The 12134-nt window shown below is 53.9% G+C and overlaps 5 protein-coding genes across 5 annotated transcripts; 2 read left to right on the top strand and 3 right to left on the bottom strand.

Annotated features, from left to right (window-relative positions):
- Positions 1–110: 110 nt before the first annotated feature.
- Positions 111–522, bottom strand: C8A04DRAFT_29657 (uncharacterized protein; the record flags this gene model as incomplete). The annotated part of the gene is made up of 4 exons (XM_062781087.1): positions 111–198; positions 277–307; positions 363–405; positions 499–522. The coding sequence occupies 4 exons, from the start codon at positions 520–522 to the stop codon at positions 111–113; spliced, it is 186 nt and encodes a 61-aa protein (XP_062636072.1).
- Positions 523–1210: 688 nt separating this feature from the next.
- On the bottom strand, positions 1211–1955 carry C8A04DRAFT_29656 (uncharacterized protein; the record flags this gene model as incomplete). The annotated part of the gene is made up of 3 exons (XM_062781086.1): positions 1211–1372; positions 1447–1815; positions 1914–1955. The coding sequence occupies 3 exons, from the start codon at positions 1953–1955 to the stop codon at positions 1211–1213; spliced, it is 573 nt and encodes a 190-aa protein (XP_062636071.1).
- A 3394-nt stretch (positions 1956–5349) lies between these two features.
- On the top strand, positions 5350–6398 carry C8A04DRAFT_29655 (uncharacterized protein; the record flags this gene model as incomplete). Its single annotated transcript, XM_062781085.1, has 4 exons — positions 5350–5433; positions 5497–5674; positions 5739–5857; positions 5913–6398. The coding sequence occupies 4 exons, from the start codon at positions 5350–5352 to the stop codon at positions 6396–6398; spliced, it is 867 nt and encodes a 288-aa protein (XP_062636070.1).
- A 603-nt stretch (positions 6399–7001) lies between these two features.
- On the bottom strand, positions 7002–8326 carry C8A04DRAFT_29654 (ribosomal protein L22/L17; the record flags this gene model as incomplete). The annotated part of the gene is made up of 3 exons (XM_062781084.1): positions 7002–7141; positions 7247–8224; positions 8287–8326. The coding sequence occupies 3 exons, from the start codon at positions 8324–8326 to the stop codon at positions 7002–7004; spliced, it is 1158 nt and encodes a 385-aa protein (XP_062636069.1).
- Positions 8327–9651: 1325 nt separating this feature from the next.
- C8A04DRAFT_12986 (uncharacterized protein) lies at positions 9652–11151 on the top strand (the record flags this gene model as incomplete). Its single annotated transcript, XM_062777540.1, has 3 exons — positions 9652–10105; positions 10166–10206; positions 10504–11151. 3 exons carry the CDS (start codon positions 9652–9654, stop codon positions 11149–11151), a joined length of 1143 nt encoding a protein of 380 aa, XP_062636068.1.
- Positions 11152–12134: the final 983 nt, after the last annotated feature.

Here is a 12134-nt window from a genome sequence, read left to right as displayed (position 1 = left end):
CCCCTTCTCCAGTTCTCCCTCCCTCCCGTTGGTGCTATTCCATAAACGCCACCCTTTTTCTTCCACTCTCCGGCCATTTATCGTTGATATACCACCATTCCGCTCCCCGCTCAAGCCCCTTGCCTAGCAGCACGCTCCTCCTCCAGCTTCTTGTAGTAGTTGTCGCGAGCGTTTGTCCTCGGGACGTGGTAGCCGTACCTGGTGGGGATGTTAGGAATAGAACCTCTTCTGTCGTAGAGGGTGGCGGAGGGTTCCGTTCTTGGGGGGGTCTCGTACCAGTAAGCGTTGCCGAAGACGAGCCCGAGGCCTGGTGCCGGCGATTAGCACTACCTAACGCAAAGTCTGAAATCGCGTTAACTTACCGAGCGCAATGCTCAGGTCGGTAATAAGCCCCTTGCGGAGCATCTAAAGTTCAATCAGCTCTTTGTTCCTTTCCGCGGCGGGGTTGTGGCAGTTGACGGCCATTGGTGTTGATGCGGCGTTGGTCGGGTTACGTACGCCAGTAATGGGTTTGACGGCCATTTTGTCTAGGTCGGTTCGGTGGTGGAGCGGAGAGTGTATTCGCAGCTTGTCGGTTATCGTCCGGTGCGGTGTTTCGGCTACGAAATGAAGCTTGAGAGCACCCACCTGAGGTTCCGAGCTAAGGTGCACGTGATTTGACGAACTGGGTGACAGCCAATTTTTGAGATTATGTAATCTTCCACCAATAACCCTATCCCCGAGTTCGCAAATCGGACCCATGAGCGGATCCTCACCTTCAACCTCATGAAACACAAACCCTACATAGTATCTATCTATCTTGGGTTGTAGCTTCTCGACATCATAAAAAGGCTTGTGCATTTCTCTAAAGTGCGGCAAAGGCTCAGTACTTTCGTCATTATGTGTCCCTGCAATATTCACCCAGACCGTGGCTGCCTGCCAGGAAACTAAGAAATATTAGCCTGTAGCTTGTGGGCTGCGTCGCTCCAATGGTTTTCCTAGGTCCCAAAGCCGCTATCTAGTAAAAGACTACACCTTTAACGAAACGAATCAGACCGGCTTCCCCATCCACCCTGAAAATGGGCCCAAAGCTCAGTACCATTTCACCACTCACGATGCTATCGAAGTATCGATCACCCCACCACCCCCCCCCCCCCCCCCTCCTCCCCCGGCAGCACCCCGTCCATTCCGTGCCAGTTTTCGGGACTAGGCCGCCTCATCCAGCCCAGACCTAGCAGTCGTTGTCCCAGCGTACTATAACGTTCCAATTATCTGGAAAGAACAGCTGTCCGGACACCTGGACTAAAGGCTTTACAATCGTACATTTGCTAATGATGTAGCTAGCAGCCTCGACAATGCGGTCGAAGGTGTCTAGAGTGAGCGGGTAACGATTCTACGCAGTAGTCTGTGAGCTTTGCTGCCAATGGCGGAGTGGGGATTCAGGGCAGTAAATGAAGACAAGCATACATCATTGCAAATGTAGATTGCGGAGGAGTCGTCGCAGCTGACACGACCACACGAGCTCGGCCCACGAGGGACATGCACCCTACCCTTGACCGTGTTGAGGTAGGTCAGGCCGCGATACAAGGGGGACAGCTCGGCGCGATCCCAGCGGCCGCCGCAGAAGTAATGAGTTCCCGTCATGTCAAGCGGCGGGATTCGCTTCTGCAGGGTATCGCTTGAGGGCAAGCCGCGCTGCTGCAGGTGGTGGATAACGTTCTCAATAGTACCGTTGACCGCAATAACCTCGCCATTCTCAGCGTCAATTTCCCACTTGAGTACACTCGGATCAATAACCGAGACACGGGGGGCGATCGCCAGTGGGTTGGCGAGGACCTGGTGTAAGTGTCAGTTTCTTGGACGGCATATTGTGCTTGTGACGTAGAGATGTGGAAGGATAAATATAACTCGATAATATGGATGTTGTTCCATACCTTGAGAGCAAAGAGCGCAGAGATGGCTGCAATGTACTTCATTTTCAGACAGCTTAGAACCTCTGGAACTGAAATCGCGATTCTTAGTGGATTAGGTGGGCGGATTGACGTTGATGGTGGATGGATTGCTCCTGCTGGTTTTTGATGGTGATCAAACGAAGAAGACCAACGCCGGAAACATCGATACTTATATATAAAAAAAGACAAGTTAACAAAGACAACGGCCATGTCGTTAGTGTAATGAAGACTGTTGCTTGACACACACCATGGACTCCCTGCTTTGGGCCGCCTTAATCGCTCCCTACGTATCCAGCCCCTAGGTCTGGTATGTTCAACAAAGCAAAACACCGCCGGACCCCCAGAATAGTTGCGCAAGTTGCGAGCCGCCGAGTCCCGTTTCCTACATTCGGTCCCCTTACATTCATTACATCCATGGCGCAGGAGTGTAAAACAGGCGCGCGGAAACAAAATGAATTCCAAGGTGTGCAAATTGGGGCTTTGGTCCTTCTCCGGCGGACAAACAGATGTACTCTCGGGTAGTACAAGGGGCTGAGGTCCCGAATTCCTCTCGCGGGCCTCGTACAGATAACTCAGGACAATACGAAGGGGCGAGCAATTTTTATAGATGAACATGAAGATAATGAAAGCAATGACAAACAACGCTCACGGCTTTAGTCGCGAATACCGTGGACTAGATCCAATACCATGATAACCGCATGCCCCAGCCTAGTTTACCAGTGAAGAAAATCGGTTTAAGCTGTGATGAAGGCCAACAGAGGCCTAGGCAAGTAGACACTCCTCACATTAAGGTGATAACGGCAGAACTACCTGCTCAGTGTCTCGCTAATGGTGTTGCTTCCGGATTTGAACATTGAAGCGTTCGATTTTGAATCTTCAGTTCCTCGCCGAGCAGCCCCGCCAAGGGATAGATGTGTGGCGGGGTTTGTCCACAAAGAAGAATCCCCAGGCGCGCGTTTTACCCCCGCCACGCAAACATAAGCCCCAGGCAAACTTGCGAAGCGACTTCGGTATGGGAGCGGCTTGCAGAGCGTCAGGAATTATACTAGTATGCTTCCGGTAGTCCAACCTCTTCGAGTTCTCGTCCTCACATCTCATCTGATGATCGGTCTTGTCCGACACTCCGACAATTAAACCTCTCCTATCATCCCAGCTATTGATGTCAAATGGCTAGACCGGTGTTCTGTAAATGTGAAGCCCGTGTGAACCATGCAAGATCAATCGGTACGATCCCAGTTTTGTAGTTATAATTAATAGATAGGCTAGACTGAGAGATATTACTTAGCTCATTTATACTTTGTACCGACCAAAAGTTTACCGCCTTCATCTTGGCCCCATCATTGATTAACGATCGGCCATCATCATAATCCGCCCTCGTAACGAATTTCTTCCTTGATTTCCTTCTCCAAGTAGTGTAATAAGTGTAGGTATGAAGCCCCAACAGACCCGCAATATTTAGGGTAACTCGCCACGGATCAAGGTGACAGAGAAGTGAGACAATGCGCCGTCATACATAATTACACTGCAAGCGCCTTTGCCGCCTATCGTCGATACTGTAGCCTCGCCCCTTTCCGATCACCCTTTGGCTCCTGACAAGCGCTGTGGTGAAAGCAACTAACACAACGGTTGCTCGACGTTGGCAGATACAAAGTTACGATGGCGTTCTTGCTGGGACAGGAGTTTGGGAAGAAGGTTTGCCCACGGCCACTTCATCCTGCTTAGATGTATTCGTCTTCATAGTATTGACACTTACACGGTGCTTGATGGTATACACATTGTAAATATTTCCGGAGTGGTTGGTTGGTTTCTGATTCTCCATTCATGGATGTCTCTCAGGTCGCCCCCTGACACCCACGACCGGGGTGCGAAAGTTCGCTTCGGGCATCCCCTATCGGCCCACTTATACTTGTCCTGATCGGGCACGCTGAAACTGAGAGTCTGTGGGGCAGCCGCTGGGGGTCTCCTGTCGGGTAACGACGTCGCAGCAAAGCGTCTGTTGAAATAGCCGTGATGGGTTTTGTGTTGCACATGGCCTGGAGTGCAGAAACTTCTTCGAAAGGACATATTTCTCCCCCCGTCGTTCCCTCTTCTGCTGGCTGCTCGTGCTGCTCTGGGAAAAGCAGGATTAATGGTCCAGGACGAGACTACGTGATTGGGGAATCCTCTGCTTGGGACCCTTGTTCGCGACTGAATTTGGGATCCCTGCTCAGATCTTTTGCAGCAGCTCCGAGACCAGCGGTTCGATGCAGGAACAGAAAAAAAGGATTTGTCCGATCTTGTTGGACTTGTTGAGATGAACCAGCGGCGCATGATGTCTGATCAGTGATGAGCGGTTGGCTCCATGCAATCCCCAACCGCTGTTTCTTGGTTTCACCAGTAACTTAGTAAAGATAGTAAATAATGCCCGTGCAACCGAGAAACAGCATCGTTTCCCGGAATAGCAACCGTGACTACCGGGGTGAGATGGTAGTGGAAGCGAGCGGTGTTCTTGGGCGGCACTAATGTCTTACGCAGGCGGCTGTGTGGTTTGTCGATGTCTTACAGACGACGTGCCTCCGCCCGACACCGCTGAAAAGTAGCTGCATGGAGGTGGCCGAAAACAGGTCAGGCAGGGTCTTTCGGCCCTGCCAATTAGGCCCCCCGAATTCGCGATGCCATGACGTGCCAGGTGTCTCAAAGGGACGGAATTAGCGACAAGGTGGACAAGGGGCCTCAGCTCGCTTTCGTTGTGTACACTACTCTGATGTTCTTCAACCTCGGCGTATGAGGAGGAAGTGGAAGCAACAAAAAGGGAAGGAAAAATAGCCAAAAACGAGTGCCATTGACAAAATGTCGAAACCTGATGTGCTTGAGGGACCTAAACCAATTTTCGGCTTGCATGCTCAGACGGGTAGATCGGTTCCTGCGCGTTACCCCCTCCTCCGGCCCCACCAGGGACCTGAAGGGCAGGTACCGCGGGCAACCTGAACATTGGCCCCTGTTCCTACCCCAGATTGATGATTGGGGGGGCAGCTGCGGCGCTCCAACAGTTTAACCTCTCGCCTACGCTCCCTTTCGCAGAGGAAATCGCAGCCATTCCTTCCCCTTCACACCGGCCATCGTGGGGATTGCTTCCACAGTTTGCCTACCTATGTTGGTTTTGGCTTTCTCCTAGAGTGGTGTCTTCGATCTTTCTACTCTAGCTTGCGGTTCAGCTCCCTTTACACTATAACCCCTCACATTCATTTTTATTCTATTCTTTCGCCCTTTTTCTCAGCTGCGACCACTCTCTTTCGCACCCGCACTTTCCATTCTAAGCAACCTTGAAGACGAATATAAACGGCGAGCATTCTTTTTCGAACCTCAATCTATTGTCACTCCTTTCTCCTCAACATTCCCGCTTTTTAGACTTTGTGCCAATATAGCCAATATCTCCGCAATGAAGGCTATCAACTCCTTAACCGCGCTGGCGCTGGCGGGTTTCGCTACCGCCCAATCCATTGACTCTTTGGATCCTTGTGGTGTAAGTTTGGAAACTTGGGGCTCACCCCCAAGAGGTTGAAGAACAGGGCTGACGAGCGAACAGCAAACATGCTACACGAATGCCCTGAACATGGCTGGTTCATTTGCTTGTGCAGCCATGGATATGGCCTGCTTGTGCCCCAACGCGGATTGGAACAATGCCATTCGAGACTGTGCGCAAAATGCTTGCCCGCCGGGGTATGCGCCGACCGTCACGAACGCGGCCTCTGCGCTATGTGCAAGTAAGCAGTAGTAACCGTCGGAGAGTCAACGCTTGCGACAGAGCTACTCACACCTTAGAAGTAGCGGCCACACTTCCTCCCGGAGCCCCAATACCGACGTTGTCGGCCCCGCCGACCACTGAGCCAACCCCATCCTCCACTGAGGCACCGACTACATCGACGGAGTCATCTTCTAGTTCGACGGTACGTTTATGTCCTATTTTTCTTCTGATCATGCTGGCGCTAACTAAAGTAACAGGACAAATCCTCCACCCAATCTAAGACTACCACAACGTCCACTAGGTCAACAACTTCTTCGACGACAACGGCTGCTACGACAACTGTATTGACAAGCTCATCCAAGAGCCCGACCAAGGTTGCGACTACCTCGACGTCAGCTACTAGCAGCAGCGCGGCTGCAACTTCCGCCGCGGCCAGCGGTGAAGACCAGCAGTCCGATGGAATGACCGAAGCTGCTAAGATCGGCGTCGGCATCGGTATTGGTGCTGCCGTGATTGCACTCCTTGCTGTGGCCGTGTGCATTTTCCTGCGCAAGAAGCGGGAGAGACTGGCACCGACCCAAATGGACCGCTTCAAGATCTCGCACCCTATTCCGAACGACGACAACGTGTACACCCGGGACAACAACTCAGACCACGGCATTGGTCAGGGCGGGGATCTGGAGATGAAGAGTCGAAGGTACGAGGACATGCTACCACGGCAAGAGCCACGGCAAATGGTTTAGTTGCCCCCTGCGGTCGGATCTGGAACGGCTGGAGGAATTGGCCTGGGGCGCGATATGAGATGTACGATGGGGCATCATACTAGGCGATATGAGCGCAAAATTTGCGGTATCTAGCCGGCGCAGCGTGGGGAATGAAGGTATGGAAACGACAAGTTGCAGTGTTTTCTGGGTTGATTTATAAGGTTGGCCATATTCCTGCTGGATTTGACAAGGGGCCAGATCCTCCGACGCCGGTCAAGAAGGGCCGGGACAGCATGTTTTTTAAAGGATCGGGGTAGGTCCTTGATGTTGGGGTCTTCGTTTTTGTTGCGGCGTCTGGTGTTGGCGGCGGGGTCGCATTTATGCTCCTGGTGGCGCGTTCTTTTCATGTGAAAATTTATTGGCCGCGTGCCAATCGGACATAACGCATTCTATTTGTACATACTTTTGGCCATGGATTGCCAAAATATTTGCCGGCCAAAAATCCTCTTCACCGTATCATTCCCACGCGGTTACTTGTACATCGTTTTTCTCCTGTCATGGAGGATGTCCGGTAGGATCTCATCCGGTCGTTTAATGCAGTCCCACAGGTTACACGAGTCGGGGTCTGCACTAATTCCTTATTTACCACGAGTACCATTGACGTTGGGCAGAGACGGGGCGGTCGGGAAGATGGATCCAGGGGCCTTGGCGAAGCTTCTTGGCCTCACGGTCAACCGCCTCCCGGATACGGGTCTTTTCCTCCTTGAGAACGACCGAGATACCTAGTGAGTAGAATACGTATTAGAATCACCATGCTGAAGAAAGCAAGGAAAAGGAGGGGGGGGGGGGGGGGGGGGGTAATGAGAGCCGAGAAAACAATAACTTACTGGCTGACGGTCGCATGAGAATGTTCATACGGCCACGAGCACGGTACGAGGGCACCTTTTGACGCCACGGCCCACGGTTGACCCAGGCCTCGGCGACGTACATCCGCGTCGGGTCATCAATCTTGACCCACTTGCCATCCTTGGTCTGAATCTCAATTCCCTTGTCACCCGTCTTGCTATTGGCACCACCCGCCCGGGCAGCCGACGACACCGTTCTCGGGAGCGCGGGGAGTGACGACAGAGACCCGCCGCGGGCCATCCCGCGCTCGGTGATAGCCCTGTCGCGCGCCCGCTCCAGCTCGTACCGCACTTCCTGCGCGAACTTCTTCTTGCTGAAACGCATCTGTACGAGCGCCTCGGTAACGGTCTTGCCCTGGATCTGGTGGGCTAGGTGCACGAGCTTCTTCGTGCTGGTGGCGAGAAAGGGACTGCGCGAGGTCACCTGGCGTTCGGTGCGGGCGATTCGGGCCGCCTTGGGCTCGTGGCTGAAGGGGTTGGTCCCGCGCTGCACTTGGCGGATAACCATCTTGCGTTCCCAGCGGGCGCGGGCGCGCGGGTCCGGGTTGACGGAACGGGCGAGGTGCTCGCGCACGAGCGAGGCGCCTGGTTTGGTGGTGGGCCCCTTGCGAGCGCGGCGCTCGCTACCGTCGGGGGCGGTGTCTGGTGAGGTATCCGAGGGGAGAGATTCCTTGACTTCGTCTTCGAACATGGCGGGGCCTTCGAGGCGGCCGGCGAGTCTTTCGACGAACTTCTCGCGAGCGGCCTTGGAGCCGGACACTTCGTTCTCTAGAGGGCTGGATGTGGGCTTCTTATTGCGGTTCCAGAACCATTGCTTCGGGGGGGTCGTGTGGATCGCGCGGGTAGAGGAGCCGGCACCGGTTCGCGAGGGGGAGAGGGAGAGGGCTTGGAGAGCTGGGAGGAGAGCGTTCGCTGTCGTCGTGGTTGTCGTCGTTGTGCCTGGGGCTGCGAGGGCGGGGGCTGAGGAGGTGTGGGTTAGCATTGGGGGCTTGGGATACAACAAGGAAAAGCCTAGTTCTTACCCCCTTGTAGCAGCCGCCTCGACGGCGCACTGAAACTCATGGCGACGATGCGGAGGGCATGGAACAGCGTCGAGGTGATTTGGTGGGGGGTCGTGCGCTCAACTGACGTTTGGGTTTCGCGAATTGAAAAAGTTCGGCCGATCGGTAAATCCCGTCCGAGAAATGGCGCTAACTCTTTTAGGATTCAATGTCAACAGCCCCTCTCCCCAGTCCCACCATCGTGAACTACGCATCATCAGGAATCGCCTTGTGACTATCATCTTCTCCAAGAAACAATACATTTTAGTGTATCAACCTTTGGGGTCTCATTCCGGAAGGGTATCTTGCCCACACTGTCATAACTCCTTGTACTGTACTGTACCAGCCAGCGTACCAGACTAACAAATGCTAAAACTAGGTGCGCCAGGAAAATCTTGAGACGGAAGGAAATTGTTCGGTCTGTCGATAAGTTTAATATACAAGCACTTCAAAGCTGTTCTTGATCCCTTGATGTCTTCTTATTACGCTGGGAGGTGCGGAAATCCGTTGGTTTGGCTCTTGACAGGGGACGCGACAACAGTGGACAGAGTGCCACTAACACCGCGAGTTGGGAGGCTCAGCCCTGAAAAAGTACTTCAATACCTTGTATCATTCTCATACTGGGTAGGGCGAGCATAGAAGCTCAGCTTGGTGTATCAAAGCAGCATTCGATCTCAACTGCCTCTCGTTTATACGTGCTATGACCCTGACTGGTTGTGAAAGGTCCATTAAACTAATCTCTTCTGTGTCACTCTCGATGACCTACACTTAGTGATGGCGGCATCTCGATGCTACTAGCGAATCCCCCATCCATTCTAGGCTTTATCTGCACTTCTTGCACTATTTACCAGTAAAGAAAGGCTTACCGGGGACTTAGGAGTCAAGCAGGCAGGAGGCCAAACATTCATTGATGGCCAGCCCCTCAGCTCGGTACCAAAACACCAACCCGATTGTAACTTGCTACAATGACTTATCCCAACTCGCCACCCCGACTAAGCATTGTGGCCCGCCGAGAGAAATGCTCTTGCGTTCCCTCGTCCATAATTGTGCGCACCAGGCCGTTCTAAGCGGCGGGTCTAGCGATCAAGCGATCGCAAATCGCAGTAAAGGTACCCGCCAAATTGTTTTGACTTTGTCGTCCCTTGTGCAAGGTCGCTCAAAATCCGCAGTGCGCCCCTCCTGCCGCAACTTGCGCACACAAAACAAATAATTTGGGATCCTCAACCCATCAGTTTGATCGGAATCGGGTTCGCATGCCGCTCTTGAACACAAATTTCGGCTTGTTACGATACCAGACGAACAATACGACTTCCCAAGAAAGTAAAACAACAACCAAAGCGACCAACAATGGCGCCAATTAGAGCGCTCTTCCTCCACGCCTTTCTTGTGGGACCCCTCCTTCTCTTCGCCTCTCTCGTCGCGTCCCGGCATGCCTGCTACCTGCCCAACGGCCAGCCGGCTTCGGGCCCCACGGACGCCTGCAGGTTGTCCGATTTCGACCCACCGCTGGCGCAATGCTGCCACGACGGCGACCTATGCCTAAGCAACCAACTCTGTGGTAGGCAGGACCCGCGTGGTGAGTTCAGCTATTACCGCGGTACTTGCACTGCGAAGGTTTGGAGGAACACCGAAGATGGAGCCGGATGTATGAACCCCTGCCCGATCTCGTATGGGAATGAGGAGACGGTGCCGATGCATTGGTGTGTGGAGGAGGATGGCACGATGAGCTGGTATTGTGGGAACGATGCGCCGGCGGGGGATAAGGGATGCACGAGGGTTGGGGCGGATATCGATTTGCCTGGTAAGTTTCGGATTACCCAACTTGAGAGCTTTTAGTGAGCGTTTTCTGATGAAGAGTAAGACGGTATAGGGGTCTTGGCCACTGCAGGCGGCACATTGACTGTTGATGTCTTCGGCGACCCGACTGTCACCGCAGATGGAAGCAAGACTACCACAGAGGGTTCTAGTGACATCGAAGTCACCGATACTGCAGAGCCAACCTCGAAGGCGACGGTACAGCTTTCGCTTGGTCAACCGACCGGCATGGACACGACTAGGTCAGATCATCCGGAGGTGTCAGACGCACCCTCGACAGAGCTGCCGCCCATGCTACCAACATCCACCGATTCAAGCTCTACTCCCACGCCCCCCCTCTTTGTGTCATCACCCGACATACCATCTTCCAAGACGTCTACCCAGCCTGCGCCCGTGCCAACGACACTCGTCGAGACGACCCTCATCGAGACGACATCCCCGTCCGAGGGCCCATCCAGCACGCCAAGCGAGATCAACCCAATACCTACCTCATCACAGCCCCAACCACCCCCTTCAACCTCCAACGCCAACAACCCAAGCGACTCTCCTCCTCTCACCAAGGATGACGACGAGGAAGAAGACGGCTCCTCCGCCATCCCCATCGGCGTCGGCGTAGCAGTGGGCTCACTAATCCTCATGGCAGGCAGCGCGCTAGTCTACTTCTACCAGCGCAAACGTCGTCGCGAAGCCCCCGTGCGCGCCGAGACGCCGCCGCCATTCGAGTTTTCGTTCCTCAACAGCCAGAGCCAGACGCCTGACTGGTTGGGCCCTGCGTATGGGGTTCCGCCGCCACCGCCGCCGCCAGGCCCGGTGCATACGATGGGCGGTGATGGAAAGATGATGCCTGAGGCCGCTGGGCTGGGAGCTGGGTTTGGGGCTGGGTCTGGGGTGCCGTTTTCATCGTCGTCGATGGGGATGGGGAATGGGATGCAGAATGGGATGCAGCATCATAGGGAGAATATGAATACACGGATGGGACCGATGGGATCCGCTGCGGAGATGAGAGGTTCGGCCAGGCACGAGTTGCCGTGAACTGTGAGGACTGAATGATCCAGGGCTCGCGGGGTTAGTTAAAGGGGGTTAGGGTTCCGTGATTTGAGATTCATTGCCCGGAGATAACTGCTCGGGTTGGGACGAACACGGAAGATCGGGAGATGGTCTGATGGTCAGGCTTGATTGGGATCGGTACCTCCTGTACGTTACCTATTGTCGGATTATCCGGTTCGGCCTCAGAGCCAACCGAGAAAACTGATTGCTTGCTTGCCTGAGCTAGCTACAAACAAACAAGAATAAATGAGTTGCATGCTGCATCTTCTGGCCCAACTGACGTTGGGATCCACACGCGAAAGGTCATCCACGGATGAACCACGGAGCCTTTAGGGAATCTCAAGGGGGTCCAAAATGTTTGACGGTCGGCGTTCGTCACCGCAACGACCCGAATTTCCCGCAAGGGACGCGCCAAGACCACGGCAAATCGGGCTCTCGCCCTTGAATCACGGAGCTCGGTCTTGTGCTGTGGGCGATTTGTTGGTCCACTTTTGGCGACCGCAAACGCCAAGCACCAATCATTGTTGGGCAGAGGTCGGCCCTTATGTCACCGACACGCCGGTCTTGGGAAAGATTCCTGGGGATCGGGAATCATTCCGGGGGAGCGGGCTGCATCATGAGCCGCATCCGCCACTGTTTGAGTTCTTGAACCGAATAGGTCGGTGCCATGCAGAGGCCGGCGTCATGGGTAGCTGACTTGCAGGCAGGACTTGGGGTTTGCTTGTTGGATTTGCCGAAGCAAGAAGTTGAATAATTATCACACCTCTCCAAGGTGATCAGTTTCAGCCCGTTTTCCTCGATCTTCTCTTGTTGCTCAGTAAGACCCGATCGCCCAAGACCTTTCCCGACAAGAAGGATTCCAGAAAGGCGCCCGACTTTTGATCTTGTCGACCACCACCAATACGAGAGCAACCTCATACATAGTAATCAACGTTAGACGCCATTACAAGATTATATCTTTTCTCAAC

This window comes from Dichotomopilus funicola (genome assembly GCF_033296635.1).
Source record: "Dichotomopilus funicola strain CBS 141.50 unplaced genomic scaffold C8A04scaffold_41, whole genome shotgun sequence".
Lineage (NCBI taxonomy): Eukaryota > Fungi > Ascomycota > Sordariomycetes > Sordariales > Chaetomiaceae > Dichotomopilus > Dichotomopilus funicola.
This window is presented reverse-complemented; position numbering and strand designations above follow the sequence as displayed.